The sequence below is a fragment of the Oncorhynchus mykiss genome, chromosome 16, assembly GCF_057628025.1.
Source record: "Oncorhynchus mykiss isolate SJ-2025 chromosome 16, ASM5762802v1, whole genome shotgun sequence".
NCBI lineage: Eukaryota > Metazoa > Chordata > Actinopteri > Salmoniformes > Salmonidae > Oncorhynchus > Oncorhynchus mykiss.
This window is the reverse complement of record NC_143037.1, coordinates 20,581,918-20,609,325: the sequence shown is the minus strand read 5'-3', so window position 1 is coordinate 20,609,325 and position 27,408 is coordinate 20,581,918. Positions and strand designations below refer to the sequence as shown.

Here is a 27,408-nt window from a genome sequence, read left to right as displayed (position 1 = left end):
TTTAATTTAGGAACAATACGAATAAAGAACAATACTGTGGAAATGTCTCATCATCCCACCGCTATTTTTATTATACGAGCCACCTTGTACATACACTACAGTATCAAAAGTATGTGGACACCTGGTCGTCGAACATCTCATTCCAAAATCATGGGCATTAATATGAAGTTGGCCCCCCCTTTGCTGTAATAGCAGCCTCCACTCTTCTGGGAAGGCTTTCCACTAGATGTTGGAACATTGCTGCGGGGACTTGCTTCCATTTAGCCACGAGCATTAGTGAGGTTGGGGACTGATTTTAGGTGATTAGGCCTGGCTCGCAGTCAGCTTTCCAATTCATCCCAAAGGTGGGGTTGTGGCCTGGGCCCTGTGGAGGCCGGTCAAGATCTTCCACACTTATCTCGACAAACCATTTCTATATGGACCTCACTTTGTGCAAGGGGGCATTGTCATGCTGAAACAGGAAAGGGCCTTCCCCAAACTGTTGCCACAAAGTTGGAAGCACAGAATCGTCTAGAATTTCATTGTATGCTGTAGCGTTAAAATTTCCCTTCAGTGGAACTAAGGGACCTAGCCCGATCCATGTAAAACAGCCCCAGACCAATATTCCTCCTCCACAAAACTTTACAGTTGGCACTATGCATTGGGGCAGGTAGCGTTCTCCTGGCATCCACCAAACCCAGATTTGTCCGTCGAACTACCAGATGGTGAAGCATGATTCATCACTCCAGAGAAACATTTCCACTGCTCCAGAGTCCAAAAAGCTTTACACCACTCCAGCCGATGTTTGGCATTGTCGACGTTAGGCTTGTGTGTGGCTGCTCAGCCATGGAAACCCATTTCATGAAGCTTCCAACTAACAGTTATTGTGCGGACGTTGCTTCCAGAGGCCGTTTGGAACTCAGTAGTGAGTGTTGGAACTGAGGACAAAGCGCTTCAGCGGTCCCACTGTGAGCTTGTGTGGCCTACCACTTCGTGGCTGAGCCATTGTTGCTCCTAAACGTGTCCACTTCACAATAACAGCACTTACAGTTGACCAGGGCAGCTCTAGCAGGGCAGAAATTTGACAAGCTAACTTGTTGGAAAGGTGACATCATTTGACAGTGCCACATTGAATGTCACTGAGCTTTTCAGTAAGGCCCTTCTACTGCCAATGTTTGTCTACGGAGATTGCGTGGCTGTGTGCTTGATTTTATACACCTGTCAGCAACGGTTGTGTGGCTGAAATAGCCAAATCCACTAATTTGAAGGGGTGTCCACATACACTATATATACAAAAGTATCATCAAGTGGCACTACACATTGTGGGTACATGGGGTGAGTTAACCAAGCACCAGATGCTAAATAAATACTGTTTAAAGATTTAATTTGGAAGTTTATTTGCACGTTACACTGTAAAACTAGACATACCGTAAAGACAAAACACTACTGCAATAATGTTGAGGTAGCCTGACATTCTTTCATCCCAGTTATATTCTCTATTGTCAAATTAAAGGCTTTACAAGGTAGTTTTCTGAAGAAAAAAAGTTTACTTGGTCCTCTGTCTCTTAGCTGGCCTGTCATTGGTCTCCGGGTCTGACTTATTGTGAAGGCTGTTCTCTAGATTCACATCCTTCAGCAGGGGGAGCTGCAGCTGATTGGCTACCGCCCATGCCCACAAACACAGCTCCACCCTATGGGGGGTCCAGTCCCGCTCGCTGTCCACTGAGGAAGATGGAGGCGGGTCAACAAACAACGTCAGCATAGATTACGGCATGGGGTTTCCACATCCCGGGTATAGTTTCCCCCCCTTCTGTCTCTTACACACACACCAGGAGGAAGCCTAATGCACATGGAGCAAAACTACAATGTTGCAGATAGATAATATTTGGACCCACTAAATATGTATCCACAAATGTGCATTACACACACACACACACACACACACACACACACACACACACACACACACACACACACACACTTGCTATCTCACCTTTGTTAAGTGTTTGTGTGTGTGTAGCCATCTTGTTCAAGTAGAGAGCATAGTGCCTGGGTGTGTACTGGATGGGCCCCAGTCCAGGGATACTTTCAACGGCCTCGTCGGCCATGAACGCAACCTGCTCGGGAGCTCCTGCTGCCAATACAGCTGGAACACAAAGGCCAGTCAAAGATAGTCCAAGTTAAACTGTGCCCCTTACCAGATCGCTGTAGTTTCCTGAATATTAAGTATGCTTTAACAGAGTGTTGGGAACCTCCGTCCTGCATTGTGAGCTTTGTTCATGAGATTGATAGGCCTAAAATCAATTTATCCCATTAAGAAGGTGACTGAACCAACATTGTCTAGGTTACTTTTTTTCTACTCTTGAAAGGAAGAAAACATGTCAGCCTTCTCGGTCTTGTCAGTCTTAAAAATTGCCTAAAAAGTGTTTTCTCATCCTGCGAACCAGACTGACGGCCCCTGGGTGCTGCTGACCTGAGGCGGTGGCTGGGCCCAGGGCTTTGAGAGAGCTGAGTTCTGTGATGGCTGCCTGGACGTCAGGGAGGAGACTGAAGGCCTTTCTCGAGCACTTCTCCACCATCTCATCACTGTTTGAGGCCACGAGCTGCTGCAGCCGCGGACGGAACTTCCCCCTCTGCAGGTGATACAGTTAAGACATTTCACAACCAGAGCAGGGAGTTTAAAGAGATTTCTTTGGTCATGGACAGTAAGGAAAGTATAGTTACTAGAATTTTTATTTTAATTTCAAATTATTACCTGGAATATCAGAAACATTCACTTACTACTTAGTCAATAAAGCTATGCATCTATCTGCACTACTTACAGTGAGCTTCCACTCCATCAGTTTCACCAGCTCTGGTTGGGTGACGTATTTATAAGCACGCCCAGCGATGGCTACAGGCAGCTCCTCTTGAAACCTGGCCAGAGACGAGGCTCAGACTAAATATCCCGTGTTTACTTACATCAATCAAAAGGCATGCATAAATGTCATTGAAGGATTCCCCGTCCTGATAAATTGAAAGCTCAAATCTATGTGCGTTTATGTGAATTAATGTGACAGATTGACTGTAGTTGTGATGATAGTCTGCTCTTCATTGATACCTGGTAATGGGATCATATATGTGCCACACTTACCATTTATCCAAGGGAAGCAGTTTTCCAGACTTCTTGCCCTTCCCAAGGGACTTGGCCTCCACTACCTCCCAGTATTTCCCATATAACTTTCTCCAGACAGCTGGGTCTTCGCAGGTGAATAGTGCTCCACTCATTGCTTTATAAAGGGTTAATGGGCCAAAACCACCTCAGACCTGAGTGGACATTACAGAGGGGAATGTTGTTATTCCTCAAAACTCCTGAGGGAGGAGGGCCTTTTCCCCTGACACACTGCAGATGGCAGCTGCTATCTAAACCTTTATATACATTGGAGAACAGAAACCATAGTTGACAAGCCTCATTCTCAGTTCTCAGTTCAATAGGCCTACTCTCTGTTTTGATATTCATTCTGGCCCAAAATAGCCTATTCAATAGATATAGGTGCATGAACTGAAACTGTATGGGAAGAACAAGAAACATGCATTCAGCTGCGACTTCAAAGTCATGATGTCAGAATAATAAAATGTAGAAAAACACTTACCATCCACATGTGTAGAACAGTAATAAAATGTTACAAAACAAAGTATGAACGATGAATGAATTCCTTTCAGAACATGTACTTCCGTTTTGTTATGCTTGTTTTCGTTAGATTCATGGTAATAACAGTTACAACTTCCGGTTCTCCAGTGCAGTGAACAACATTTTTTTTTTCAAAAGCAAGGTCAGTCCTCCAAAATTAGCGCCAATTGTTGTGCACTGAAAACATTTATATTGGGAAATAACGGTACCTTTCTCGTCAACTAATATTTTGAACCTGCTAGTAAAATAATTAGCATCATGTCATAGACTGCTATGTTGCAACTAACGTTAAGTACTTTAGCAAGTTAACGTTAGCTAGCAAGCTTTATAGTCAGCTCCCAGGTGATTTCTGCTTGCAAATTAGAAGACAAATGTTCCTTATTGAAATGCATTCATTGGCTGTGTGTCTCAGTCTTGGTGTGAGGTCATATCGAGAACGTGAACGACACAATTAGTATAGCTAGGTACGTTAGCTACCCTAGCCAGATCCTAGCTAATATTTATAAATATTTCAAATGGCAGGTCGTAAACTTCCCTAAACATTGCAAAGTTCAGTGGTTACATTGTTTTAAGCAATGACTGGTCATCTTAGTTTTATGCGCCCCTCTGTTCTAATCATGCAGGAATCTGGAGAGCTGGGAGCATTAAGCAGTCCGCCATGCACTTCGGGCAAAGTGGAGTGAATATTCTCTTGAGCCATGTTATAGAAGACTATTGGGTTGTAGGTAAGTACTGTTTGTTGTAACTTGTGAATGTTTAATCTGGTTGCAGTAATTGTCTCAGCCTCAGTGACGTATCAGTGAAGCTACTCTTTAAAGATCATTTGATTTTGAAGAGTTGCAATGACAGTCAGGGTTTTTGCTCCAGCTTGGACCTCAGCACCTGAACAGGAAGGGACTTTGTCTAAGTAGATACTGGTTAGGCCTAGGTACTATCAGGTCGTGGCTGGCTGGTTGGAGCAAAAACCTACAGACCCACTACTGAATGGGTTCCCTTTCTCAGCTCTACAAGATTAACATATACGTGTGGATGATTGTTGAAGTGGAGGATAATGACACTTTTCTCTGGTGACCTCTGACAGGACTGTATGAGGAGGCCTCTGTGTTTCTCTAGAGGCAGAGAGGATCGCTGCTGCTGTTTGGAGTAAGTCCATTGAAATGAATTAGAGATTACAGGGTCTTATAAATATGTGACAGACCACTGCCAGCAGCACAGCTCAAGTACCAAACTGAGCTCTCTTCATAGTAGCAGTGCCATCTTCTGGCGAAACTATGGGCATTCTTTTGGAATTTCCCAATATAATTTCCCCAACCACCCTTCTTTGTCCCCCACCAGGCCATGGAGAAGATGTCGCGGGTAACCACAGCCCTGGGCGGCAGTGCCATCAGCGGACGCACCATGTTCTGCCACCTGGACGCGCCCGCCAACGCCATCAGTGTGTGCCGCGATGCCACACAGGTGGTGGTGGCCGGCCGCAATATCTTCAAGATCTACGGCCTGGAGGAGGAGCAGTTTGTGGAGAAGCTCAACCTGCGCGTGGGCCGCAAGCCCTCGCTCAACTTAAGCTGTGCCGATGTCATGTGGCACCAGATGGAGGAGAACCTGCTGGCCACGGCTGCCACCAACGGGGCGGTAGTCACCTGGAACCTGGGGAAGCCATCGCGCAACAAGCAGGACCAGCTGTTCACCGAGCACAAGCGCACGGTCAACAAGGTGTGCTTCCACCCCACCGAAGTCTACATGCTGCTCAGTGGCTCCCAGGATGGCTACATGAAGTGCTTCGACCTGCGCAAGAAGGAGTCAGTTAGCACCTTCTCAGGTATGTGTGTCTGTGGATAGTTCTTGCACTTTTGAGGTTGAACCCAGGAGTAACACCTTGGGTGGAGTGTAGAAATACCTACCTGGGCCTTGTTTCCCGATAGCGATTCATTTTAGGCTTACAAGTGTTTTAACGATGCATCATTCTTACAACGGCCGAAGATGTAACATGCGCTTCCCAAAACAGCACGCAGAAAGAACGTTCGCTGAGTGCGTTGTTGGAGCATGTATCAATACTGATAGGAAGAAAGGCAGCACTGCTCTTTGATCAGCTTTCTCCATTCAAATCTTGCCTTAACATAATAATTATTCCACAATACTGACGACAGATCAGCTCCTAGAGTTATCACCTTACGGCTGCAAAATATTGAGGTGGCTTATTCTAATGCTTACCCTATAATGCACTAAATTTCCGATTTAATTTGGCACATCATTGCGCACATGTTGTTACACATTAAATATATTGAGGCAAAATTACAGACAGTGTAGCATCGAATATAACTCAATTGACTGAACATGAAATTGATTCCCATATGATTTAAATGTATATGCCTATGTAGGATGCAGTTCTCAGTTTTCATTTAGAACATATTTTTCTCCGTCACTTGCAAAGACATTGGCAACTTTGTATTTATAGTCAACTTCTTTCCGAAGTTATCGGCGGTCACAGAGAGACAGATAAACAACTTCATTCTATGTTGAGCAGAGATCTTCTGTGTATAAAGTGACGCAGAAGGACAAAAAAAGCATCTAACGATGCACTTAGCTGTTCTATGAGTGGTCTGTGGCAGTTGGTAAATAACAATAGTTTTTGAAGTGCGACTTTACTAACGATGGTTTGGGAAACAGCTGGGTGATTTAACGATGCTCCTACGAAGGTTCTAATCATGAACTTAACCTTGAGATGCTTTTGGGAAACCAGGCCCTGCTCATGTCCAGGAATGCCTCTGGGATACAAAACAAACAGCATCTTATTATTTACTAAATAAACATAGTCGCACGACATGGTAATGTACCTGGCCTGAGAACATTCCTGTTTATCAATGTTGTTTTTTTCAGGTCAGTCGGAGAGTGTAAGAGATGTTCAGTTCAGCATGAAGGATTACTTTACTTTTGCTGCTTCCTTTGAGAACGGTAATGTCCAGCTGTGGGACATCCGGAGGCCTGACCGGTATGAGAGGATGTTCACAGCCCACACCGGCCCTGTGTTCTGCTGTGACTGGCACCCCGATGACAGGTAGGGAGAGGCTTTAAAGAAAGACATGTTGAAAAAACATTGATGTTTGCATTGGTTGACCATTCATCTAAAGTGAATTTTCTTTAGATACAATAATCATTCTTGCTTACAGTGTGGCTGTTGAATAAACCTGAATCAACAGTAGATTGATCAGCCAATTTTTATTTTATTTATTTATAATAATGACAATTACAACAATACTGAATGAACACTTATTTGAACTTAATATAATATATCAAAAAATCAATTTAGCCTCAGATAAATAATGAAACATGTTCAATTTGGTTTAAATAATGCAAAAACAAAGTGTTGGAGAAGAAAGTAAAAGTGCAATATGTGCCATGTAAAAAAGTTAACGTTTAAGTTCCTTGCTCAGAACATGAGAACATGGTGGTTCTTTTTAACACGAGTCTTCAATATTCCCAGGTAAGAAGTTTTAGGTTGTAGTTATTATAGGACTATTTCTTTATACCATTTGTATTTCATATACCTTTGACTATTGGATGTTCTTATAGGCACTTTAGTATTGCCAGTGTAACAGTATTGCTTCCGTCCCTCTCCTCGCCCCTACCTGGGCTCGAACCAGGAACACATCGACAACAGCCACCCTTGAAGCATCGTTACCCATCACTCCACAAAAGCCGCGGCCCTTGCAGAGCAAGGGGAACAACTACTCAAAGTCTCAGAGCGAGTTACTTTTGAAACGCTATTTGCGCTTTCCCCGTTAACTAGCTAGCCATTTCACATCGGTTACACCAGCCTAATATCGGGAGTTGATAGGCTTGAAGTCATAAATAGCTCAATGCTTGAAGCACAGCGAAGAGCTGCTGGCAAACACACAAAAGTGCTGTTTGAATGAGTGCTTATGAGCCTGCTGCTGCCTACCATCACTCAGTCAGACAGCTCTATCAAATATCAAATCATGGACTTAATTATAACATAATAACACACAGAAATACGAGCCTTTGGTCATTAATATGGTCGAATCCAGAAACTATCATTTCGAAAACAAAGTTTATTCTTTCAGTGAAATACGGAACCGTTCCGTATTTTATCTAACTGGTGGCATCCCTAAGTCTAAATAAGTCTAAATATTGCTGTTACATTGTACAACCTTCAATGTTATGTCACAATTATGTACAATTCTGGCAAATTAATTACGGTCTTTGTTAGGAATAAATGGACTTCACACAGTTCGCAACGAGCCAGGCGGCCCAACCTGCTGCATATACCCTACTCTGACTGCTTGCACGGAACGCAAGAGAAGTGACACAATTTCCCTAGTTGTAAAGAATTCATGTTAGCAGGCAATATTAACTAAATATACAGGTTTAAAAATATATACTTGTATTGATTTTAAAGAAAGGCGTTTATGGTTAGGTACACATTGGTGCAATGACAGTGCTCTTTTCGCGAATGCGCTTGTTAAATCATCACCCGTTTGGCGAAGTAGGCTGTGATTCTATGAGAAATTAACAGGCACCGCATTGATTATATGCAACGCAGGACACGCTAGATAAACTAGTAATATCATCAACCATGTGTAGTTAGCTAGTGATTATGTTAAGATTGATTGTATTTTATAAGATAAGTTTAATGCTAGCTAGCAACCTACCTTGGCTTCTTGCTGCCCTCGCGTAACAGGTAGTCAGCCTGCCATGCAGGCTCGTCTTGGAGTGCAATGTAAGGCAGGTTGGTTAGAGCGTTGGACTAGTAACGGAAATTTGCAAAAACGAATCCCCGAGCTGACAAGGTAAAAATCTGTCGTTCTGCCCCTGAACAAGACAGTTAACCCACCGTTCCTAGGCCGTCATTGAAAATAAGAATGTGTTCTTAACTGACTTGCCTAGTTAAATAAAGGTGTAAAAAACGGCCAAAAATACCAATTGTTATGAAAACTTGAAATCGGCCATTCCGATTAATCGATTGACCTCTAATCAACAGCCACTTTGCTAATGTATTGACCTCTGTCTGCAGGGGTTGGCTGGCCACTGGTGGCCGGGATAAGATGGTGAAGGTGTGGGACATGACCACCAACCGGGCCAAAGAGATCTACTGCGTCCAAACCATTGCCTCGGTGGCACGGGTCAAGTGGCGTCCTGAGAGGAAGTGGCACCTGGCCACCTGCTCCATGATGGTGGACCACAACATCTACGTGTGGGACGTCCGACGGCCCTTCATCCCCTTTGCCACCTTCGAGGAGCACAAGGACGTGACCACGGGCATCGTGTGGCGCCACCAGCATGACCCCTACTTCCTGCTGTCAGGCTCCAAGGACAGCACACTCTACCAGCACATGTTCAAGGACGCCAGCCGGCCCGTGGACCGGGCCAACCCCGAGGGGCTGTGCTTCGGCCTGTTTGGCGACCTTGCCTTCGCCGCCAAGGAGAGCCTCATCAGTGGCGACTCCAACAGGAAACCCTACCTGGGTGGCGACCGACGCTACCCAATCTTCTTCTTCAAGAAGCCCGATCTGACGGAGCAGTTTGCCCACGTGTCTAGCGCCCTCAGCGTGTTCGAGTCATCTCTGGAGAGCAAGCGCATGGACTGGTTTGTCAAGACGGCGCTCCTCTACCTCCTCGGTGGCAAACCCTTCGCCGAGCTGTGCGACCACAATGCCAAGGTGGCCAAGGAGCTCAACAGACCTCAGGTTGGTCAGTCTTCCCCTCAGAGATGAGCTGCATTCATTTACACATATCCAATTAAACATTGTTGTGGAACTAAGTAGAGTTTTAAGGATCACTAACAAACCTATTTCATATTTCCCCATTTGAAGGTTTCTACTACATGGACGATGCTTCGGCTCATGTTCTCAGATCCAGCGAACCTCTCGACACCTGGTCCAAATAACATCAGCAAACTGGGCAACCTTCCTTTAATGAACAGGTACTGACCACAGGCTTTACATAAAACCCATAAGCTGAAAAATAGTGTGGACAAACTAGAATCCTGTTTTTGTGTCTGCCCAAGTTTCAGTATGAAGGAGATGGGGACGGAGAGTAGGCTGGACCGTAGTAAAGGAGAGAGCAGACAGGACAACATTCACCTGGAGCCTGGGAACTCGCTCATCAACAGCAACAACGACGGTGAGAGTAAACTCTAAAAACATTTAAGCTGCTCCCACTTGACTGAAGAAATGAATCAACATATAGGTTGTTTTTGTGAACCACATTTTACTATGATGGATGCAATATATGAGTAAACAATACAGAGATTTGTCCCACTGCAGAGAATGAGGAGACCGAGGGGAGTGAGGGACAGGCGGAGTACATGTTTGGTGACGCTGAGCTGGATGACGATGACCTCTACTCTATGGAGCACGAAATCCAGGCCGGTGAGTCTGACCCCAACACAGGTCGTATACATTCAACACTGATGACTTGGACTCTCTTGATTTAAAAAAAACACATTTCCATTTCACACCTCACACTCGTACAGGTTACCCACTTGTACATGCAGTGAAACGGGATAAATATAAGCACCCCCTATTTGACCTTTGATGTAGCCAATAGCCTCCACTAACCTTATATGTCAAATGCCATTTCAATGAAGGTTACAGCCATGTTTCATAGCTAGTCTATGATCTAGGCCTAGTACTTTCTGAGCATTATTCTTCTCTCTCCGGTGTTTTCAGTGGAAGAACAGGAGTACACGCTCCCCCAGGAGGCCTTCCCGCTGCGCCACGAGATCATGGACAACCCGTCGGTCCCGGAGCACCTGCAGCAGGACAAGGCCGACTCGCCGCACGCCAGCGGCAACGAGGCAGAGGTCATGTGCCTGACGCCCATAGAGTCCCTCTCCCTGATCGCCATCTCGCAGCCGCTGTTCAGCCCCCACCTCCCTTCCCGCTTTTTCTGCCCCGTGGTCAGAGAGATGCTGAGCCACTACGCCGAGCAGGGCGACGTGCAGATGGCGGTCTCGGTGCTCATCGTCCTGGGAGACCGCATCCGCAAGGAGATCGACGACCTCACTCAGGTCAGAGCTAGGGATATAACAGTTGTCATGGTGAATAACTGAAGCTTTCTAATAGGAATAATGTTGAGAATATGTATGGTCGGTTCCTGAACCAGAATACAAATTCAATGATTGTGTTGCATAAAATGAATTTGGATGCTCTTGAGAATTCTGAATTCTGAACGATTTAACATAGCTGATTTGGTTTACAAATAACTGCTTGATTGACTAAATAATGATGGAAGTTAGAGTCTTGGTAATCTGCATGTGTTCCAAGCGGACTAATATTTTGTTTATTTCTGCATGTTCTAATAATAGCGGTGACCCTATTTCAGGAGCACTGGTACATGTCCTACATTGACTTGCTGCAGCGTTTCGAGCTGTGGAACGTGTCCAACGAGGTCATCAAGCTGAGCACTTGCAGCGCCATCACCTGTCTGAACCAGACATCCACCACGCTGCACGTCAACTGCAGCAACTGCAAACGGCCCATGAGCAACAGGGGCTGGATCTGTGACCGGTATAACTTTGACCTACCTAACACAGTAAATGGTTAAGTGAAGCGTTACTAACCTAATGAGAAACAGTGCAACTAAATGGCAAATTACATATTTCTAGATACTCTCAAATCAAATGTATTTATAAAGCTCTTTTTTACATCCGCAGATGTCACAAAGTGCTACACAGAAACCCAACCTAAAACCCCAAACAGCAAGCAATGCAGATGTAGAAGCACAGTGGCTAGGAAACACTCACTAGAAAGGCAGGAACCTAGGAAGAAACTTAGAGAGGAGCCAGGCAAGAGGACATTTGAAAAGTTGTGCAAATATAGCCACTCAACTTATTTTCCCGTTCCGCAGGTGCCACCAGTGTGCCAGTGTTTGTGCCGTGTGCCACCATGTGGTGAAGGGGCTGTTTGTGTGGTGCCAAGGCTGCAGTCATGGCGGGCACCTGGAGCACGTGATGAACTGGTTAAAGAGCAATTCTCACTGCCCGGCTGGCTGCGGACACCTGTGTGAGTACACCTGACCCTCAGCTCCACCCGCTCCCAGCCAGCTCTCTGTGAGAGGGGGAGCACCTCACCTGGCTCACGCTGGCCTGGGTCTCACACTCCACTGGCCTCTCCAAAGACTGGGGTCCACAGGGGGGTGGCCATGGTAGCAGGATGACTGTATTGGAAGATGGGTCGGTAAGACTGGAGTCCAATTCATTAAACCAGTCGGAGAGGAGAACGAGGGATCATGTACCTACCATATGGAGCACTGTTAAAAGTTTGAGATGGGCCCGCTGGCCTATTCAGTGCTCACTTTGACAATGACAGAAACTCAAAGTTAAGTGAACACACATACATTATTGTGTATGTGTGTGTGTGTATATATACAGTTGAAGTTGGAAGTTTACATACACCTTTCCTGACATTTAAACCTAGTACAAATTCCCTGTTTTAAATCAGCTAGGATTACCACTTTATTTTAAGAATGTGACATTTCAGAATAATAGTATAGAGAGATGATTTATTTCATCTGACCCAGTGGGAGAATGATTTATGTCAGCTTATATTTCTTTCATAACATTCCCAGTTGGTCAGAAGTTTACACACACTCAATTAGTGTATGGTAGCATTGCCTTTAAATTTCATAACTTGGGTCAAATGTTTTGGGTAGCCTTCCACAAGCTTCCCACAATAAGTTGGGTGAATTTTGGCCCATTCCTCCTGACAGAGCTGGTGTAACTGAGTCAGGTTTGTAGGCCTCCTTGCTCGCACACGCCTTTTCAGTTCTGCGCACAAATGTTCTATGGGATTGAGGTTAGGGCTTTGTGATGGACACTCCAATACCATGACTTTTTTGTTCTTAAGCCATTTTGCCACAACTTTGGAAGTATGTTTGGGGTCATTGTCCATTTGGAATACCCATTTGCGACCAAGCTTTAATTTCGTGACTGATGTCTTGAGATGTTGCTTCAATATATCCATTTAATTGTCCTTCCTCATGAAGCCATGTATTTTGTGAAGTGCACCAGTCCCTCCTGCAGCAAAGCCCCCACAACCCCCACAACATGATGCTGCTACCCCCGTGCTTCACGGTTGGGATGGTGTTCTTCAGCTTGCAAGAATTCCCCTTTTTCCTCCAAACATAATGATGGTCATTATGGCCAAAAAGTTATATTTTTGTTTCATCCGACCAGAGGACATTTCTCCAAAAAGTATGATCTTTGTCCCCATGTGCGGTTGCAAACCAGTCAGGCTTTTTTATGGCGGTTTTGAATCAGTGGCTTCTTCCTTGCTGACCGGCCTTTCAGGTTATGTCGATTATAGGACTTGTTTTACTGTGGATATAGATACTTTTGTACCTCTTTCCTCCAGCATCTTCAAAAGGTCCTTTGCTGCTGTTCTTTGATGGATTTGCACTTTTCGCACCAAAGTACGTTCATCTCTAGGAGACAGAACGTGGCTCCTTCCTGAGCGGTATGACGGCTGTGTGGTCCCATGGTGTTTATACTTGCGTACTATTGTTTGTACAGATGAACGTGGTACCTTCAGGCTTTTGGAATTTGCTCCCAGGGATGAACCAGACTTGTGGAGGTCTACACATTTTTTTCTGAGGTCTTGGCTGCTTTCTTTTGATTTTCCTGTGATGTCAAGCAAGGAGGCACAGAGTTTGAAAGTAGGCCTTGAAATACATCCACATGTACACCTCCAATTGACTCAAATGATGTCAATTAGCCTATCAGAAGCTTCAAAGCCATGACATCATTTTCTGGAATTTTCCAAGCTGTTTAAAGGCAGTGAACTCAGTGTATGTAAACCTCTGACCCACTGGAATTGTGATACAGTGAAATAATATGTCTGTAAACAATTGTTGGGAAAATGACTTGTCATGCACAAAGTAGATGTCCTAACCGACTTGCCAAAACAATAGTTTGTTATCAAGAAATTGGTGGAGTGGTTGAAAAACGACTGTTAATGACTCCAACCTCAGTGTATGTAAACTTTAGACTTCAACTGTGTGTGTGTATATGTATATGTGTGTGTGTACGTACATACACACTGTACTGTACCAGTCAAAAGTTTGGACACACATACTCATTCAAGGGGTTTTCTTTATTTTTTACTATTTTCTACATTGTAAAATAATAGTGAAGACAGCGAAACTATGAAATAACACATATAGAATCATGTAGTAACAAAAACAAATCAAAATATATTTTATATTCTAAAAAGTAGCCACCCTTTGCACTCTTGGCACACTCAACTAGCTTAACGAGGTAGTCACCTGGAATGCTTTTCCAACCATTTTTAAGGAGTTCCCTCATATGCTGAGCACTTGTTGGCTGCTTTTCCTTCACTCTGCGGTTCAACTCTTCCCAAACCATCTCAATTGGGTTGAGGTCGGGTGGTTGTGGAGGCCAGGTCATCTGATGCAGCACTCCATCACTCTCCTTGGTCAAATAGCCCTTACACAGCCAGGAAGTGTGTTTTGTGTCATTGTCCTGTTTGAAAAACAAATGATAGTACCACTAAGCGCAAACCAGATGGGATGGCATATCGCTGTAGAATGCTGTGGTAGCCATGCAGGTTAAGTGTGCATTGAATTCAAAATAAATCAGACAGTGTCTACAGCAAAGCACCATCACACCACCTCCATGCTTCACTGTGGGAACCACATATGCGGAGGTCATCTGTTGACCTACTCTGCGTCTCACAAAGACACGGCGGTTGGAACCCAAAATCTCACATTTTGACTCATCAGACCAAAGGACAGATTTCCACCGGTCTAATGTTCATTGCTTGTGTGTCTTGGCCCAAGCAAGTCTCTTATTATTGGTGTCCTTAGTGGTTTCTTTGCAGCAAATTGACCATGAAGGCCTGATTCACAGTCTCCTCTGAACAGTTGTTGATATGTGTATGTTACTTGAACTCTGTGAGGTGCTGAGATGCAGTTAATTTCAGACTTCTCTGGGTCTTCCTTTCCCGTGGCAGTCCTGATGAGAGCCAGTTTTACCAAAGCTCTTGGTTTTTACGACTGCACTTGAAAAAACGTCCAACGTTCTTGAAATTGTCCATAAGACCATGTCTTAAAGTAATTATGGACTGTCGTTTCTCTTTGCTTATTTGAGCTGTTCTTGCCCTAATATGGACTTGGTCTGTATCTTCTGCATACCACCCCTAACTTGTCATAACCCAACTGAAGGAAAGGAAAGGAAAGGAAAGAAATTCCACAAATTAACTTAAGGTACACCTGTTAATTGAAATGCATTCCAGGTGACTCCCTCATGAAGCTGGTTGAGAGAATGCCAAGAGTGTGCAAAGCTGTCATCAAGGCTAGCTACTTTGAAAAATCTAAAATATTTGTTTTAACACTTTTTGGGGTTACATGATTCCATGTGTTATTTCATAGTCTTCACTATTATTCTACAAAGTTGACAAGTAAAAATAAAGAAAAACCCTTGAATTTGTGGGCGTGCCCAAACTTTTGACTGGTACTGTATATTTGCGGAAATGTTAAATTATTTTTTATTCAGTGTATTGCTCAGCTGGGTGGAACAGTTTGCTCTTCTAAATGGATAATTTGTGTGTGTAAATAGCGATAAAGATGTCAGTCTTGATGATGTGGCCTTTATTCATCAGAAAGGAATCTCCAGCACTTTTCTATGGCAATAAAATATTTTGAAGCTCAGCTGTATCATAAACCAGTCAGTGATTGTACCTTTTTGAATGGGACATATTGCCATAATGCTTACGGAACTAGAATTTGAAAAGGAATAGATTACACAGACTAAATTGTGCTTACACCTTAATTAAACATGTAATTAATAATGAAAGTAAGACTGGTATACTACAATGTTGAAATTACCATTAAGATAAAATTGCCTGGAAAGTTAACCTAATAATGCACAGGTTTTAGACTGCCACGACAACATTTATTGCGCTTTTGATTACACACTACATTCACTGAAGTCATACTTAACATATGAACATGAACAAAATGGAAAGTTTGAAAAAAAATCCCACAAAACACAGGTAAACATTATAGAAGACAGTAACACAGGCGTGGTGAAAGATTAACAAGGGAGGTTACATTCAGCAGGATGACACTAACATGCAACAAAACATTTTTTTAAAAATCTAAAATGATCAATTCATGTACATTTATTCTCTTCATGTCAAAGATCAAGTTAGTTAGAAACATGAGTGATCTTTATTTTGTTTGGCTGCATCATTGATCACAGCATGCATGTGTCTCATACATATAGTATAGGATCTACAGCCAGACAGCTTTGCTGGTTTATCAGCTTTCCCCCGACTGCACCTCCTAATTCAACTGAGGCAGTCCACCATCACCAGCACAGGCATGTGAGGGACAGCTGCCCTTGCCCGTTTGTCATATCCCTGCAGTAGCTGCCAATGGCCTCTTCCATCTTTGGCCAGGCTAGAGGCCACAACCCCTGTCCCATTCGGGAGCGCCTGGGAACACTGGTCCTCATCCCACTGTATCCAGTCAGGCCAGCTGGTCTGGCCCACTCCCAGTCCATTGAGTGTGTTCAGGGTGGCATGTTCACCCTCCGTCAGCATTGTCAGGAAGCCTTTTGAAGACAGAATTGAGACCCAGAACTTCTTACTCATGTTGATTGGGTCCTAGCTACCTAAAGAATGGTTAGCCATTCATGTTGATGGTTTGCTTTAGCACCTAACGTCTATACCCACCAGTACTGCCTAAGGCTGTTCCCAGCTGTCTGTGACCTTCTCTGGGACACTCAGTCTTCTCAGGTTCTGCAGGACAGCCTGGAGGGTCTCCCCTGGCAGGATCAAACAACCAGACACACTCAGACAACAGTAGCTCTCATAACAATGGTTAGCATCCGAGCACTGGATAGATTTGAAAACCTGCGATAGTGTGTCCTACCTAGCTCCTCTTCATACGAATCCAGTGTTGTCATTAACTCAGAGATACTGGTGGACTTCAAGCCTTCTCCACCTGAGGGAAAGAACGAGAAGAGAAATAATAAGTTGCTTTCCAAAGGAGTGGCAGAAGGATATTTGGTTTTGTGCCCATGCAAATGACCCGTCATCCAACAATGCAGCTCACGGCCACCCACCTTTTCCACCAGTATCGCCTTTCAGTTTTCCGTCGCCGCGGTAAGGACTACCATTGCCGTCGGCACTGAGGCGAGACAGGAGCTCGCAGCGGCAGGCGCGGGCCTTTTCTAGCACGGCATTCATGTCCTGGGCCAGCCTGTGGTTGTCTACCAGCTCTGTGTGCACCTTCCTCCAGGCCATCTTGTACTCCATCAGGCATCCCTCCATCACTGTGCGCAATTCTTTCTCCTGAGACATCTGGCCCTGCAGGCCCTCCACCTCCTCACACCGCTACACCAGAGAGGAGAAAGAGGGGTTGGGCGAGGAGAGGATCGATGAAGTGGTTTAGAAATAAGGTTTTGGTTCGTTTTTGCTTCTTTATCATGTAAACACCTTATGTAGCTGAATGGCCATCTCCTGCATCTCAGCCTCCAGCTGGTCAGCGTAGGCCTGCTCCAGAGCATCACTAGGTGGCCGGGCACTACTGTGCCAACGTGCAATCGCTGAGGTCATCTTGCGCTTGGGTCCAAAAAGCCTGCAGTGGAGAAAACTAAGTAAATCAGAATGGAGAGATGTGCGATATTCTATAGTGCCTAGAGTAGGTCTGAGATGGACAGAAAGTCAGTAGACGATAGAATGTGGATATGTCACAGACACTACGAGTGAGGGCTTCGGAGCCAAAGCTAGGTACGTTAGAGACCACGGCGACTTACGTGATTCCCACTTCCTTAAGGTCATTCTCTGTGAGGGTGAGGAATATCCTTAGGTCAATGTCCTGTTCCTCCAACAGGGGGAGGTACTTGGAAAAGCCAATCTGCTCCAGGAACTCAGCCAGATCCTACAAGAGGGCAGGGGTCAAAGGTCAGGTATAGATCAGACACTGCTCGAGGGAAAAACACAAACTCACTGAACAGCATGAAATATTCATGAATGTGTAGTGATCCAACAACACTGACACGTGCCTTGGGACCTGCATAGTTGGGACGACCACCTACAGGCGAGCGCATCCCACAGTTCCCTGGGACACCGGGCTGCACCGTTTCACTGCTGCTACCATGGCGACCCTTGCCTTTACCGTGATGACCCTTGTTTGCGCGGCGGGAGCAGCTCTTTTTAGCCTGATCCGAGTCCTAAAAAGGACAAAGGTACATTGTGAATGGAGGACAAAAGGGCTCAATGGAATCACCATTGTGGTATGTGAATGCGTCAATGTGCAGTCACCGTGCCGTGTGTGGTTACCTCGTTACTCTCCAGCGAGCCCTCCCGGCTAAGTCCGATCACGCGGGGAAGTCCCTCGCTGCTGCTACTGCTGCTCCTCATGGTGGGCATGTCGTTATCAAAGAAGGGGCTCTCATCTATAGCGGAATCACAGCAGCTGGATTAGCAACATGGCGGAATGGGTAGAAGTGTAGACTGGTATTTCTGTGTAGAGGAAACGTGTAAAGTTGCTGCTGTTCTAGGACGATCTAGTGACAAATAAGTGAACGGTTAAGAGTGCTTAACTATGTAGCCATACCTCTGCTGCTGTTGCTCTGACCGTCCAGCTCGTTGATAGGTGAGGTGACGTCACGGAAACACATGCCCTCACTCTGCTCCCCGACATCACGGAATGCAATGTATCCCGGGGGTGCAACCGCTGGCTCTATAGGAATGTGAATAATAGCTATATCAAACAAGGTCCAACAGGACAGTATCTAGCAGCAGAGCAGTAATTGGATTCAGCACAACCATTTCAACTTCTTCTGTGGAATAGATACAGCTGTAATAGAGAAGTAACCTAAAGAACGCTACCTGAGTGTTTGCTGGGGCCTCCCACTCTGAATTTGGCGATGGCTTGAGGCCCATCGTGGATGCTGGGGCCCTTGGCTCGGCTGCGACTCAAGCGACTCAGTCTGGGGGGAGCACTGCTGTCAGAGTCCTCCGACGAGCTCAGGTCCTCAAAGTGTCCTGTGGGGGACAAATGTAGGTGCAATGAGAACCTAAACTGTTCCACCACAATTGTTCCAAAACTTGAGGTACAAAAAGGTATCAGATTTAAAGAGTAATCTTCTTAGTATGAAAGTCCTCCCCTGCACCTGCTTTGACTTTAGGAGAGCGCATGTCAATGAGGCTGGCGATCTTTGTGTGGCCGTACATCATAGCGAGGGCACGGGCGGTCTCTCCTTTGGCATTCCGCTCATCTACTTTGACACCCTGAGACCAGATTTATCATATACAAACTAGGTTTAGTACCCCTTCAACAGATTTGCATCAGGTACGTATTTGAGACTAACATACGAAAATGACAGTACTGTAAATACTAGCAAATGGAAACCTACTCACATGGTCAAGGAGGCATTGTACAATGATTTCATGTCCAGAAGCAGCAGCCTCCATCAGCGGAGTGAAGCCAGACCCTGGCTCTCTGCAGGTGAGAAACATGTCATTACACACCTCATGATTGAATAGTGGGACATAGATGGTTGTGGTTGTATTAATTTGACTGACGATACTCACCTCACATTGACATTGGCATTGCTATCCAACAGGAACTTGACCATCTGCTGGTGGCCAGTGCTGGTGCAGTGGTACAGGGCTGTCCAGCCTCGAGAGTCCTTCAGCTCCAATTCAGCACCTTGCTTTTGGGAGATAAAACAATTAGGAAATTGTTTCATAGTGTACAATAAAACCACCACCACCCATTACACTAAAATTAAACCTAAACTAAAGTTTATTTATGGTGAAAATTTGAACAATTGTTGATTCAGAAAAGTAAATCTGACCTGCATAAGGAAGTATGCAATGCTTTCATTCCCACAGCTCGCTGCCAGCATAAGGGGTGTCAGACCTTTGCCAGTGGTGGCATTAACGTTCACTCCAGCCTCCAGCAAAAGATTAGCAATGTTGTCATGCCCAATATATGAGGAATACATCAGAGGAGTCCAGCCACCAATGTTCTTGCTGTCCAAATTCACCTCCCCTCTAAAAAAGACATAGCAGGAAATTACTATCAATGAGTGTTGAGAAGCATCCAGTCTCTCTCTCACAAACACAATTGATGAGGTACTCACTTTTTAATACACTCTGATACCACATCATACTGGCCAATAGAGCAGGCGGTGTGGAGGTCGAGGGGAACATCCAATTCTTCAGGTCGTACTAAAGTGTTAATGTCCCCTAGCCACAGGGAGAGACTGACACCAAACTGCTCCGATTCACTCGCCTCGTCGCTCAACTCCGACATTCTCAACCCAGACCAGGCAAGCTCCCCCTGCACGGCTGTAATCTGCACACAAGATACCCAATTTAGAAAGGATGCCATGGAGGAATGTTTTCTAGCGAGCAATCTTTGGCCTGGTCTCATACTATATGTGTTGTAGCCAACTCTTCTGTCATTGTCATGTAGCTAGCTAAGCTAATTTGTAGCCCCTTTTTGGATGGTGCTAACAGCTAACTAGCTACGTTAACGTTAGCTAGCTTATCTAGCCATTTTAATATAGAATCACACGAATAAAGTCAAAAACTAACAAAGCTGTTGGACAGAAGGAACAACAGTTATATTAAGCAATAGTTTAAGCATTTAAACTTACCGTAAAAACGAGTTGAGTTTTTCTTCAGTTGCCTAGTCTTCAAGACTTCTCGTTTGCTTGTGTTACAATTACATTTGCTCGGGTGACTGCCCAAAGTTGTGCAGTCAATATTCCTGGTAGTTGTAGTCATTTTTCATTGAGAACTTAATGCCTAAAGTAAACATTTGGATGGGTAACTTCATTTCCCATGATTCCTAGCTCCAGAAACAGTCAGGGTTTTGTGGAAACCCTCCCCAGTCAAGACTTTTTGAACCTCATCATGTACATTATATTTACCCCAGTCCTACAGTATTTGATTGATAGAGATACACAAAATAAGTAGCAAGAGAAACTATGGCATGAAATAGTACACACTGAAGCTGCCCCATGGGCACATTTGTAACGTTGTTCTCCCTCCTGAACTCAAGACCATTGTTGCTGGATAATGCTAACCTTTCAGTTTCAATAAATGAAGAGATGGTCGTAGATTGATGTAACTTCAATGAATTCATGCGTGATGCAGATATTTACCCAAATAATACATTTTATTAATCAAAAGGTTTACAATACTTAATCAAACCACAACCAATAGCATTATAATCAACCGAAACCATTATTCAGATGGAGAGCATTCAAGCAAAGAACTTTAAAAATGGCTTCATTTGTATTCCTCTATAGAGTAAGACTGATTTCTTGAGCAAATACTTCCCCAGAGCGAATCAGAGGAAGTTAAAGCAGAACTCTTCATTAGCAGGAGTGAAGACAAAAGTTGAGTTTTCCTGGTTCAGCACACTTGTGTTTGGAGTCTGTGCCTGTAAATTCGCTTGTTGACTCTTTGCATTTAATTTTAAGGGTAGAGTCTCTGTTTTACCTTCCACTTTCCTGTGGAAAATAGACTTCTTAGCAGGGTCTGCCACTACTTTGACCTGAGCCGATGTCATTGCTGCAATATAAAAAGATAAATACTTAGTTACCACATATTTCTATCTATCATCATTTGCAGTATTTCTGGTCTGACTTTAGTGTAAGCTGCATGTTTATTTTTTTCACTTCAAGCCTGTTTAAATTTGAACTTCTATGTGTCTTGCTGTATCGTTAGATATTACTGCACTGTTGGTGCTAGGAACACAAGGATTTCAATACACCTGCAATAACATCTGCGAAATATGTGTATGTGACCAATAAAATGTGATTTGTACTAATATCTGACTTTCTCTCTCGCTCCACTCACCAGCATGAATCAATTTGAACTGCTTGTGCTTCTCCTCCTCCATCTTCTTCCTGTAGTCCCCAGACATGGCCCTCATCACCTGCCTCTTCTTTGCCAGGGGGGCTTTGGAGCTGCGCAGCGTCTTAAGGGCACGAGAGGCCTCCTCCTCTACAGACAGCAAAGACTCAAGATATAATCCCACACCAAATGTTTTATGCATCTCATAACAATCTACTGCTTCACTGTTTTTATGAACATCTCACATTTGAATATACTGTTTATCGTACACTTCAGAGATCAACTGGATTATAGAGTCTAAACTACACCCACTCTGTTTTTGCGTAGCCTTCAGAGTAGCCATGCCCAACTCCAGCTGCTCAATGCACCAGTCCAGCTCTCTTTTCAGCTGCTGTTCTGTAGTCTGAAAAATACAACCAAAAGTTGAACTGATAGACACCAGCCACACTGAATCAAATGTAAATATTAAATTCAAACAACACCATCACCCACCAGCATTGTGCCATCCTCCCCATGAGTCCCTTCTGTGTCTGTCAAGTTTGTCATCTGTTTTTGCTGTCCTTCGCTGGCAATTTTCTTATGACCAGATTTCTTATTTTTCTTGGCTTTAGAAGATGTGGTTGGCTCAGGTGCTTTAATTACTTGTTGAGCGTTCTGGCCCTGAGGCTTTTCCTCTTTGGGCTCTTTCAGGGCTACAGCCCCTGAGGGTACTGGTGTGCCAATTTCTTTCTCCATCTCCCCTGGTATACTAACAGGGATTTGGAAGTTGAATGCAAAACCAGAACCCTGTTCTGTAGAAGCGGTGGATGTTTTTGTCTGTAATCCTGCAAACTGGTGTTTCACATCTGAAAGGGCAGTTTCTGCCCCCTGTGCTGCTGGTGCACCATCAGGGAAGAAGTTGAAAGTGAAAGAGTTTTCACTGCGTACCCAGTGTTGTTTCTCTGTTCTGCTTTGTTGGTTCTGTTCGCCTTGGGCAGCGTCATTCACCCGGGGCTCAAAGTCTGCTCCAAAACAGTGACACAAATACAAGCACATGCAGAGACATATTATTAAAACATCCTACAATGCATAAGAATGTAAAGGAATTTATTGTAATGACTTGTGTCCTACCTATGACCAGTGTCTTATGCTCTGTCATGATTCACTCAGCACCAGCTATTTCCAGATGACAACTCTGAAGACACTCATATAACTTCTGTTTCTCTCAAATGATATGTAGATTGCTGCAGAAATATTATGCCAAAGTTGAACATGGCATCATGACATAGTTGAACATGACATAAAGTGTAACTAGCGGATGATCAAAGTATTGTTTTTGCACCCCTAAGGCCCTTTCTCACCAAGTCTGTTGCGTTTTTTGTACGAATTGTTGTTTATTACGATATAGGCTAATGATATAACACCAAGCTTAGCCTATAGCTCTAGGTCTATCTAGGTCTACCTCGCTACGGCTGCTGAGTGTAGGCAATGCTCGCTGGGAAGCAGTTTCCTGCGCTTACCTCAATGTGCTTGCGTTGCCATGTCTAGACACAATTGTATACCTAGAATCAGTTTGTCAAATGATGATGGGGTTTAAAAAAAATAAAACAAGCAAAACTTTACATGCTGTTTATCATATACTTCCCTGTGCTGAGACACGAACACGATCAGTCTGTCAGACAAGTTTACCTTTGTGATAAAGATCACGTGTCCCTGATAACAATCCCTATTGGTCAACATCTTTTTTTGGAAAGCGAAAATACGCAAAAATCAAACCTGTTTCGAATAAATAATGGCCGGATTGCAGCAGGACGATATTTCACAATTGGTGTGAATGGCGTCGTATTGATTTTTTTAACGGACCTGGTGAGAAAAGGCCTTTATGCTCACCTTTGAAAAGATTCACAACGCTATTTCAAGCAACCAAATAAAAATGTTTGGCAGACTTTCTTCGAAACGACAGGCATGCATCACTGAGCTGTATCAAATACATGTGTGACTAATCCTAACTGTGGCTATGTATGAACCGGGCATGTATCAAGCATTGTGTACACGTCCATCGTTATTCCGAACCGGCAAAGTTTCCAAATACTTTTGGTTCCGCTTTTCATATTTTTGTTGTTGCCAGATGCCACTTTCTAGATTGAAAATTAACTGAAGTGTTACGTTTAATTTGTTTACCGGTATGTTGTTTATCGTTAAACTAGTCTCACATTTCGCTTGGATAAACTTGTTAGAAATGTGATTCAATTTGTAAAGGAGACTGCGTCATTGTGGTTTGACCAATACAAAGCGTTTTGCTGATGTTTGTGGGCAGGTCTACAAATCAGACAAAAAAAGTATAAATAGAATGTGCCGTTTCCGCTTAACGAACAGTCACGGAAGCGGTTCAACAGTTAAACGTCTGTTTTGGTCACAGAGGTAGCTAGTGAAGATTTTATCTAAATTAATACGGTGTGTGGTTCATGTCAATGTTCGTTTTTATGTCAATGTTCGTTTTGATATTATGTAGGTAGCCAAAACTATCAAGCGAGGTTTTGTTGTTAGCTGGCCAACGTTGGCTAACGTTACTGTAAAACAGAGCTAGTTTGTCTCGACAGTTAACTATAGTACCTACCTAGCATAACGTGTTTAATGTTTACGATTTGCGACATACAAGCGACTCGTTTTGATTGTGCTGTGTGTTCTACGATTTTCGCTGAGTACGGTAATTTACCTCAACTAGGCCTTGAAGGCCATTGTGTGGCAATGGGAATATGATTCCTCGTTGTAGGCGCCATGTTACAAAATGGGCAGCTGCCTGGCATCTTTGAAGATAAACGAAACGTGTAGGTTACAAGCCGCGTAATGGTGGCTTGAATAGCAGATAAACAGTTGTTGGTGCGCACATTTCTGAACAAGCGTTCAGTTTGGTTAGCCCTTAACAATCTAGTAATGAGAAGTTAATTACTGATTTTGATGGTAGTTTTAGTACCACGCCGTGGGTAGTTAGCTATTCCAACTAGACATTTTACATAGCTAACGTTAGTTTCAATTGACCCGCCACTGGTTCAGATAGTTGGCGCCCTGCTTCCAGTGTGTTCAACCATGTCCTGTTCCTGGCTAGCCGACTTGCCAGTTATCAAGTGGATATCTAGTTATCGCATATTCCACACGATTACAATTCTATTTTCCACAGAACGTTATTATGAAACTACACAATGCCGATCTCAATTTGTCATTTTGGTGCTTTATTTTCTTCTATCATGGCTGTCGTTTCCTACTAGCTGCGGTAGCTAGCTTGGCGGCGTTAGTATAAGGCCCGTGTGAAGCTAATATTAGCCTATTGTCGGTATTGACTGTAGGTGCATGCCAATTGATACCTTTTTACTGCAATAATCTAGTGCACCCACACTAGCCAGTTCTCAACGGGTCAATTTGCTGGCCTTCAGTAACCTTGACTAAGGATCATAGTGCGCTTACTTTAATACTATTGCCACTCTGTTCCTTACACATTTGAATTTTATGTATTTTTCAGAAGTCAAGTGAGCCATGGCACGTACTAAGCAGACCGCCCGTAAATCCACTGGCGGAAAAGCGCCCAGGAAACAGCTGGCCACCAAGGCTGCAAGGAAAAGCGCACCATCTACTGGCGGTGTGAAGAAGCCTCACAGATACAGGTAACACTTCACCTGGACCTTCTTGATTTTCTGCAGTGTTGGACTTCTGGGCAAATGTTGACTGGCCTGCAGATACTTATTTTAAATGTGTTGTGTAGGCCGGGTACAGTGGCTCTGAGAGAAATCCGTAGGTACCAGAAATCCACTGAGCTTCTGATCAGGAAGCTGCCCTTCCAGCGTCTGGTCCGTGAAATTGCCCAGGACTTCAAGACTGACCTCCGCTTCCAGAGTGCAGCCATTGGCGCTCTGCAGGCAAGTAACTTTATGATTTGGATTGGGAACAGATTGAGTTTGTTAGGTTTAGTCACATGGGTGCTAATTTTAGAATTACCCATGTTAAATGTTGGACCAACCAAAGTGTTGAGCCAGAGGACTTGCTTGTTATGGTTTGCTGCTGCACTAAAAGGGATACTTCGGGAGTATGCTAGTAGGTACCATAGACTTCCAGTCATAGCACTAAGGCTAGTTAGCGTTAGCTCGCAAAACTTCCTTCATACTGGAAAAACAAATAGTCTACACAAATTAATCTGACTCGGGAATTAGAGAGCACATAACAATCCAAGTATCCCTTTAAATTAAGATGTAATTGTTACACTTCTGAGAAATGCTTGTTTTCTCCAAATACAGGAAGCCAGTGAAGCATACCTTGTTGGCCTGTTTGAGGACACCAACCTGTGTGCCATCCATGCCAAGAGGGTCACCATCATGCCCAAAGACATTCAGCTGGCCAGGCGAATCCGAGGCGAGCGTGCATAATATGAACACTTTTGAACTCCCTCTTTGGAGGGTAACTAGGTGGGCGGGCATGGTTGGGGCTGTGTTTTCTCTGAACTATGAATTAGTATGTACTAGTTTCAATTAATTTTCTAATGTCTCATTGGTAGGATAAAGGCTTGTGATTTATAGTACAGAAGTAGCAAGTGTCTTGCCAAACATTCCTAACCTCTCAGGTTTTGAAAGTGTATTTTAGAAATGGTTGATACTTTCAGGTCATCTTGTAATGTGCATGAGTCATGTGGAGTAGAACTGTTTTAATCTCATTTTGGCCATTTATTGTAAATAAACTTTCCACTACCTCATGTTTGGTTTATTACCCCCTCTATGGACATTCTGGGCTGATAATGTATACTTTCTTGGTATACCTTGAGTGAGGGATAGTAGTCATTGACCAGGCGTTGTAACGTTCATGTGCAACTTTACAGAATTAACAATTTCTTTGACATGGTGTGTTTTTTGTCTATAACATATAATCCCTCAGCAATTGCCTGGTTGCTGAAATTCACAATTTCTGTTTTGAAAAGTGTAGAGAATCATTTATTTTCTAAACCGCTGTGATATTTTCCATAACCAAAAATACTCTCATCTGGTATACTAAGCCGAAAGTAAAACATGCTAATACGGAACTTGCCGTGAAGACAATCTTGAACAGAACGGGTTAATTTGCTCTCAATTCATTCGGTTGGGCCAAAGACTTGCGACAAATGCGTTGAGTTAAACCACGTTGCTGTAAACCCCATGCGATATGCTACGTAAGTTACTACGTCGAATAGCATTGAGGTTAAAGGCAAAGGACTAAGTGCTCTACACGTGTGAAAATGAATGCCATGTTACATTATGCCTATAGCAAATGCATGCTTTTTGTTGGCGACATATTAAAAAAATATGCAGCTGTATAAAGGGCAGATACAAAATGGACGCCCCGTCTCTTCGGTAGAAAACGGATAGCCCTAGAAATGTAACCAGGCTCAGATTAAACAAAGCTACATTGTTTTAACCACGTTGAGGCTATACCGGACTTGTTTACATTTCAATGTTGATAAACAAGCTTAAGTTCTCATGGAGTCCCAACTAAGCTCGAGGCATAAAGAAGCAATAATTTAAGTACCAAATGTGTCCATTTGGCCTACGGAATTTATCTGCATGAATTTGAGCAATAAAAGCCTCATTCAATATGCTGGGATCCGCACTGTTCGGCTGTTGCAAGAGCGCTTTTGTCACTGGTATGAGGCAGTTCAGTGATCGAATTCAAACATGGGGTTTAAAGCCATATTTGAACCGCCAACCACAATCCGCAAATAGCTAAAGCAGAGTGCGGTCGTGTGCTAAGTAGATCAAGTGATATCGGTATCGCTTTAGGCTACACTTGTCATCCTTACCGCCAAACGTTTATTCAAATTGGATAATCTTTGGATGCCCGCAGCAGTCGCACCATCGGAAGATATACCTTGGGCTGTGTGTTAACATTTAGACTACGTTA

At 43.9% G+C, this 27,408-nt stretch overlaps 5 protein-coding genes across 19 annotated transcripts; 2 read left to right on the top strand and 3 right to left on the bottom strand.

The window, feature by feature from the left end:
• Positions 1 to 1,351: 1,351 nt before the first annotated feature.
• On the bottom strand, positions 1,352 to 4,096 carry zgc:112496 (uncharacterized). Of its 2 annotated transcripts, none has more exons than XM_021565171.3 (6): positions 3,612 to 4,096; positions 3,113 to 3,285; positions 2,802 to 2,895; positions 2,453 to 2,612; positions 1,973 to 2,125; positions 1,352 to 1,701 (listed from the first exon to the last, which is right to left on the bottom strand). In XM_021565171.3, the coding sequence occupies exons 2-6, from the start codon at positions 3,244 to 3,246 to the stop codon at positions 1,526 to 1,528; spliced, it is 717 nt and encodes a 238-aa protein (XP_021420846.3). In that variant the 5' UTR covers positions 3,247 to 3,285; positions 3,612 to 4,096; the 3' UTR covers positions 1,352 to 1,525. The 2 variants fall into 2 exon arrangements, with proteins under 2 accessions (XP_021420846.3, XP_090058333.1); XM_090202207.1 differs by having other exon boundaries at positions 1,352 to 1,819; positions 3,612 to 3,998.
• wdr24 (WD repeat domain 24) lies at positions 3,709 to 15,337 on the top strand. 2 transcript variants are annotated; one of them, XM_021565169.3, is made up of 12 exons: positions 3,709 to 3,791; positions 4,273 to 4,374; positions 4,731 to 4,792; positions 4,985 to 5,468; positions 6,527 to 6,704; positions 8,682 to 9,354; positions 9,481 to 9,590; positions 9,675 to 9,790; positions 9,934 to 10,038; positions 10,339 to 10,679; positions 10,994 to 11,178; positions 11,519 to 15,337. In XM_021565169.3, exons 4-12 carry the CDS (start codon positions 4,988 to 4,990, stop codon positions 11,685 to 11,687), a joined length of 2,358 nt encoding a protein of 785 aa, XP_021420844.2. In that variant the 5' UTR covers positions 3,709 to 3,791; positions 4,273 to 4,374; positions 4,731 to 4,792; positions 4,985 to 4,987; the 3' UTR covers positions 11,688 to 15,337. The 2 variants fall into 2 exon arrangements, with proteins under 2 accessions (XP_021420844.2, XP_021420845.2); XM_021565170.3 differs by having other exon boundaries at positions 3,756 to 3,854.
• A 222-nt stretch (positions 15,338 to 15,559) lies between these two features.
• Positions 15,560 to 20,434, bottom strand: anks3 (ankyrin repeat and sterile alpha motif domain containing 3). 6 transcript variants are annotated; one of them, XR_016487168.1, is made up of 16 exons: positions 20,307 to 20,434; positions 19,788 to 20,002; positions 19,500 to 19,698; positions 19,234 to 19,355; positions 19,060 to 19,141; positions 18,813 to 18,930; positions 18,529 to 18,684; positions 18,254 to 18,379; positions 17,977 to 18,159; positions 17,700 to 17,867; positions 17,451 to 17,575; positions 17,131 to 17,272; positions 16,758 to 17,028; positions 16,565 to 16,636; positions 16,366 to 16,457; positions 15,560 to 16,244 (listed from the first exon to the last, which is right to left on the bottom strand). XR_016487168.1 is itself a non-coding variant. In XM_021565159.3 (16 exons), exons 2-15 carry the CDS (start codon positions 19,958 to 19,960, stop codon positions 16,375 to 16,377), a joined length of 1,953 nt encoding a protein of 650 aa, XP_021420834.2. In that variant the 5' UTR covers positions 19,961 to 20,002; positions 20,307 to 20,434; the 3' UTR covers positions 15,560 to 16,244; positions 16,366 to 16,374. The 6 variants fall into 6 exon arrangements, 5 of the variants coding, with proteins under 5 accessions (XP_021420834.2, XP_021420835.2, XP_090058330.1 ...); XM_021565159.3 differs by having other exon boundaries at positions 17,977 to 18,092; XM_021565160.3 differs by having other exon boundaries at positions 17,733 to 17,867; positions 17,977 to 18,092.
• A 377-nt stretch (positions 20,435 to 20,811) lies between these two features.
• On the bottom strand, positions 20,812 to 23,751 carry c16h8orf33 (chromosome 16 C8orf33 homolog). 5 transcript variants are annotated; one of them, XM_021565163.3, is made up of 6 exons: positions 23,383 to 23,751; positions 22,624 to 22,736; positions 22,006 to 22,514; positions 21,826 to 21,916; positions 21,517 to 21,663; positions 20,812 to 21,228 (listed from the first exon to the last, which is right to left on the bottom strand). In XM_021565163.3, the coding sequence occupies exons 2-6, from the start codon at positions 22,649 to 22,651 to the stop codon at positions 21,005 to 21,007; spliced, it is 999 nt and encodes a 332-aa protein (XP_021420838.2). In that variant the 5' UTR covers positions 22,652 to 22,736; positions 23,383 to 23,751; the 3' UTR covers positions 20,812 to 21,004. The 5 variants fall into 5 exon arrangements, with proteins under 5 accessions (XP_021420838.2, XP_021420840.2, XP_090058322.1 ...); XM_021565165.3 differs by having other exon boundaries at positions 22,441 to 22,514; positions 23,383 to 23,531; XM_090202196.1 differs by having other exon boundaries at positions 23,269 to 23,515.
• Positions 23,752 to 23,866: 115 nt separating this feature from the next.
• On the top strand, positions 23,867 to 26,230 carry h3f3d (H3 histone, family 3D). Of its 4 annotated transcripts, none has more exons than XM_021565167.3 (4): positions 23,867 to 23,913; positions 25,010 to 25,151; positions 25,250 to 25,403; positions 25,779 to 26,230. In XM_021565167.3, exons 2-4 carry the CDS (start codon positions 25,024 to 25,026, stop codon positions 25,905 to 25,907), a joined length of 411 nt encoding a protein of 136 aa, XP_021420842.1. In that variant the 5' UTR covers positions 23,867 to 23,913; positions 25,010 to 25,023; the 3' UTR covers positions 25,908 to 26,230. The 4 variants fall into 4 exon arrangements, with proteins under 4 accessions (XP_021420842.1, XP_090058327.1, XP_021420843.1 ...); XM_090202201.1 differs by having other exon boundaries at positions 25,250 to 25,407; positions 25,783 to 26,230; XM_021565168.3 differs by having other exon boundaries at positions 23,867 to 23,946.
• Positions 26,231 to 27,408: the final 1,178 nt, after the last annotated feature.

Bases quoted from the DNA above. Each gene is read 5' to 3' on its own strand.
- zgc:112496 (XM_021565171.3), bottom strand. From the start codon at position 3,246: ATGAGTGGAGCACTATTCACCTGCGAAGACCCAGCTGTCTGGAGAAAG. The intron at 2,896-3,112 runs GTAAGTGTGGCA...GTCTCTGGCCAG, and splicing joins CTGCTTCCCTTGGATAAATG to GTTTCAAGAGGAGCTGCCTG. The intron at 1,702-1,972 runs GTGAGATAGCAA...CATCTTCCTCAG, and splicing joins CACACAAACACTTAACAAAG to TGGACAGCGAGCGGGACTGG.
- wdr24 (XM_021565169.3), top strand. From the start codon at position 4,988: ATGGAGAAGATGTCGCGGGTAACCACAGCCCTGGGCGGCAGTGCCATC. The intron at 9,791-9,933 runs GTGAGAGTAAAC...GTCCCACTGCAG, and splicing joins CATCAACAGCAACAACGACG to AGAATGAGGAGACCGAGGGG. The intron at 10,680-10,993 runs GTCAGAGCTAGG...ACCCTATTTCAG, and splicing joins AGATCGACGACCTCACTCAG to GAGCACTGGTACATGTCCTA.
- anks3 (XM_021565159.3), bottom strand. From the start codon at position 19,960: ATGTCGGAGTTGAGCGACGAGGCGAGTGAATCGGAGCAGTTTGGTGTC. The intron at 19,699-19,787 runs GTGAGTACCTCA...TGTCTTTTTTAG, and splicing joins GTATCAGAGTGTATTAAAAA to AGGGGAGGTGAATTTGGACA. The intron at 19,356-19,499 runs GTCAGATTTACT...ATCTCCCAAAAG, and splicing joins TTGCATACTTCCTTATGCAG to CAAGGTGCTGAATTGGAGCT.
- c16h8orf33 (XM_021565163.3), bottom strand. From the start codon at position 22,651: ATGACAGAGCATAAGACACTGGTCATAG. The intron at 22,515-22,623 runs GTAGGACACAAG...GTTTTGGAGCAG, and splicing joins GCATAAGACACTGGTCATAG to ACTTTGAGCCCCGGGTGAAT. The intron at 21,229-21,516 runs GTGAGTGGAGCG...TTTATATTGCAG, and splicing joins GTTCAAATTGATTCATGCTG to CAATGACATCGGCTCAGGTC.
- h3f3d (XM_021565167.3), top strand. From the start codon at position 25,024: ATGGCACGTACTAAGCAGACCGCCCGTAAATCCACTGGCGGAAAAGCG. The intron at 25,152-25,249 runs GTAACACTTCAC...TGTGTTGTGTAG, and splicing joins AAGAAGCCTCACAGATACAG to GCCGGGTACAGTGGCTCTGA. The intron at 25,404-25,778 runs GCAAGTAACTTT...CTCCAAATACAG, and splicing joins CAGCCATTGGCGCTCTGCAG to GAAGCCAGTGAAGCATACCT.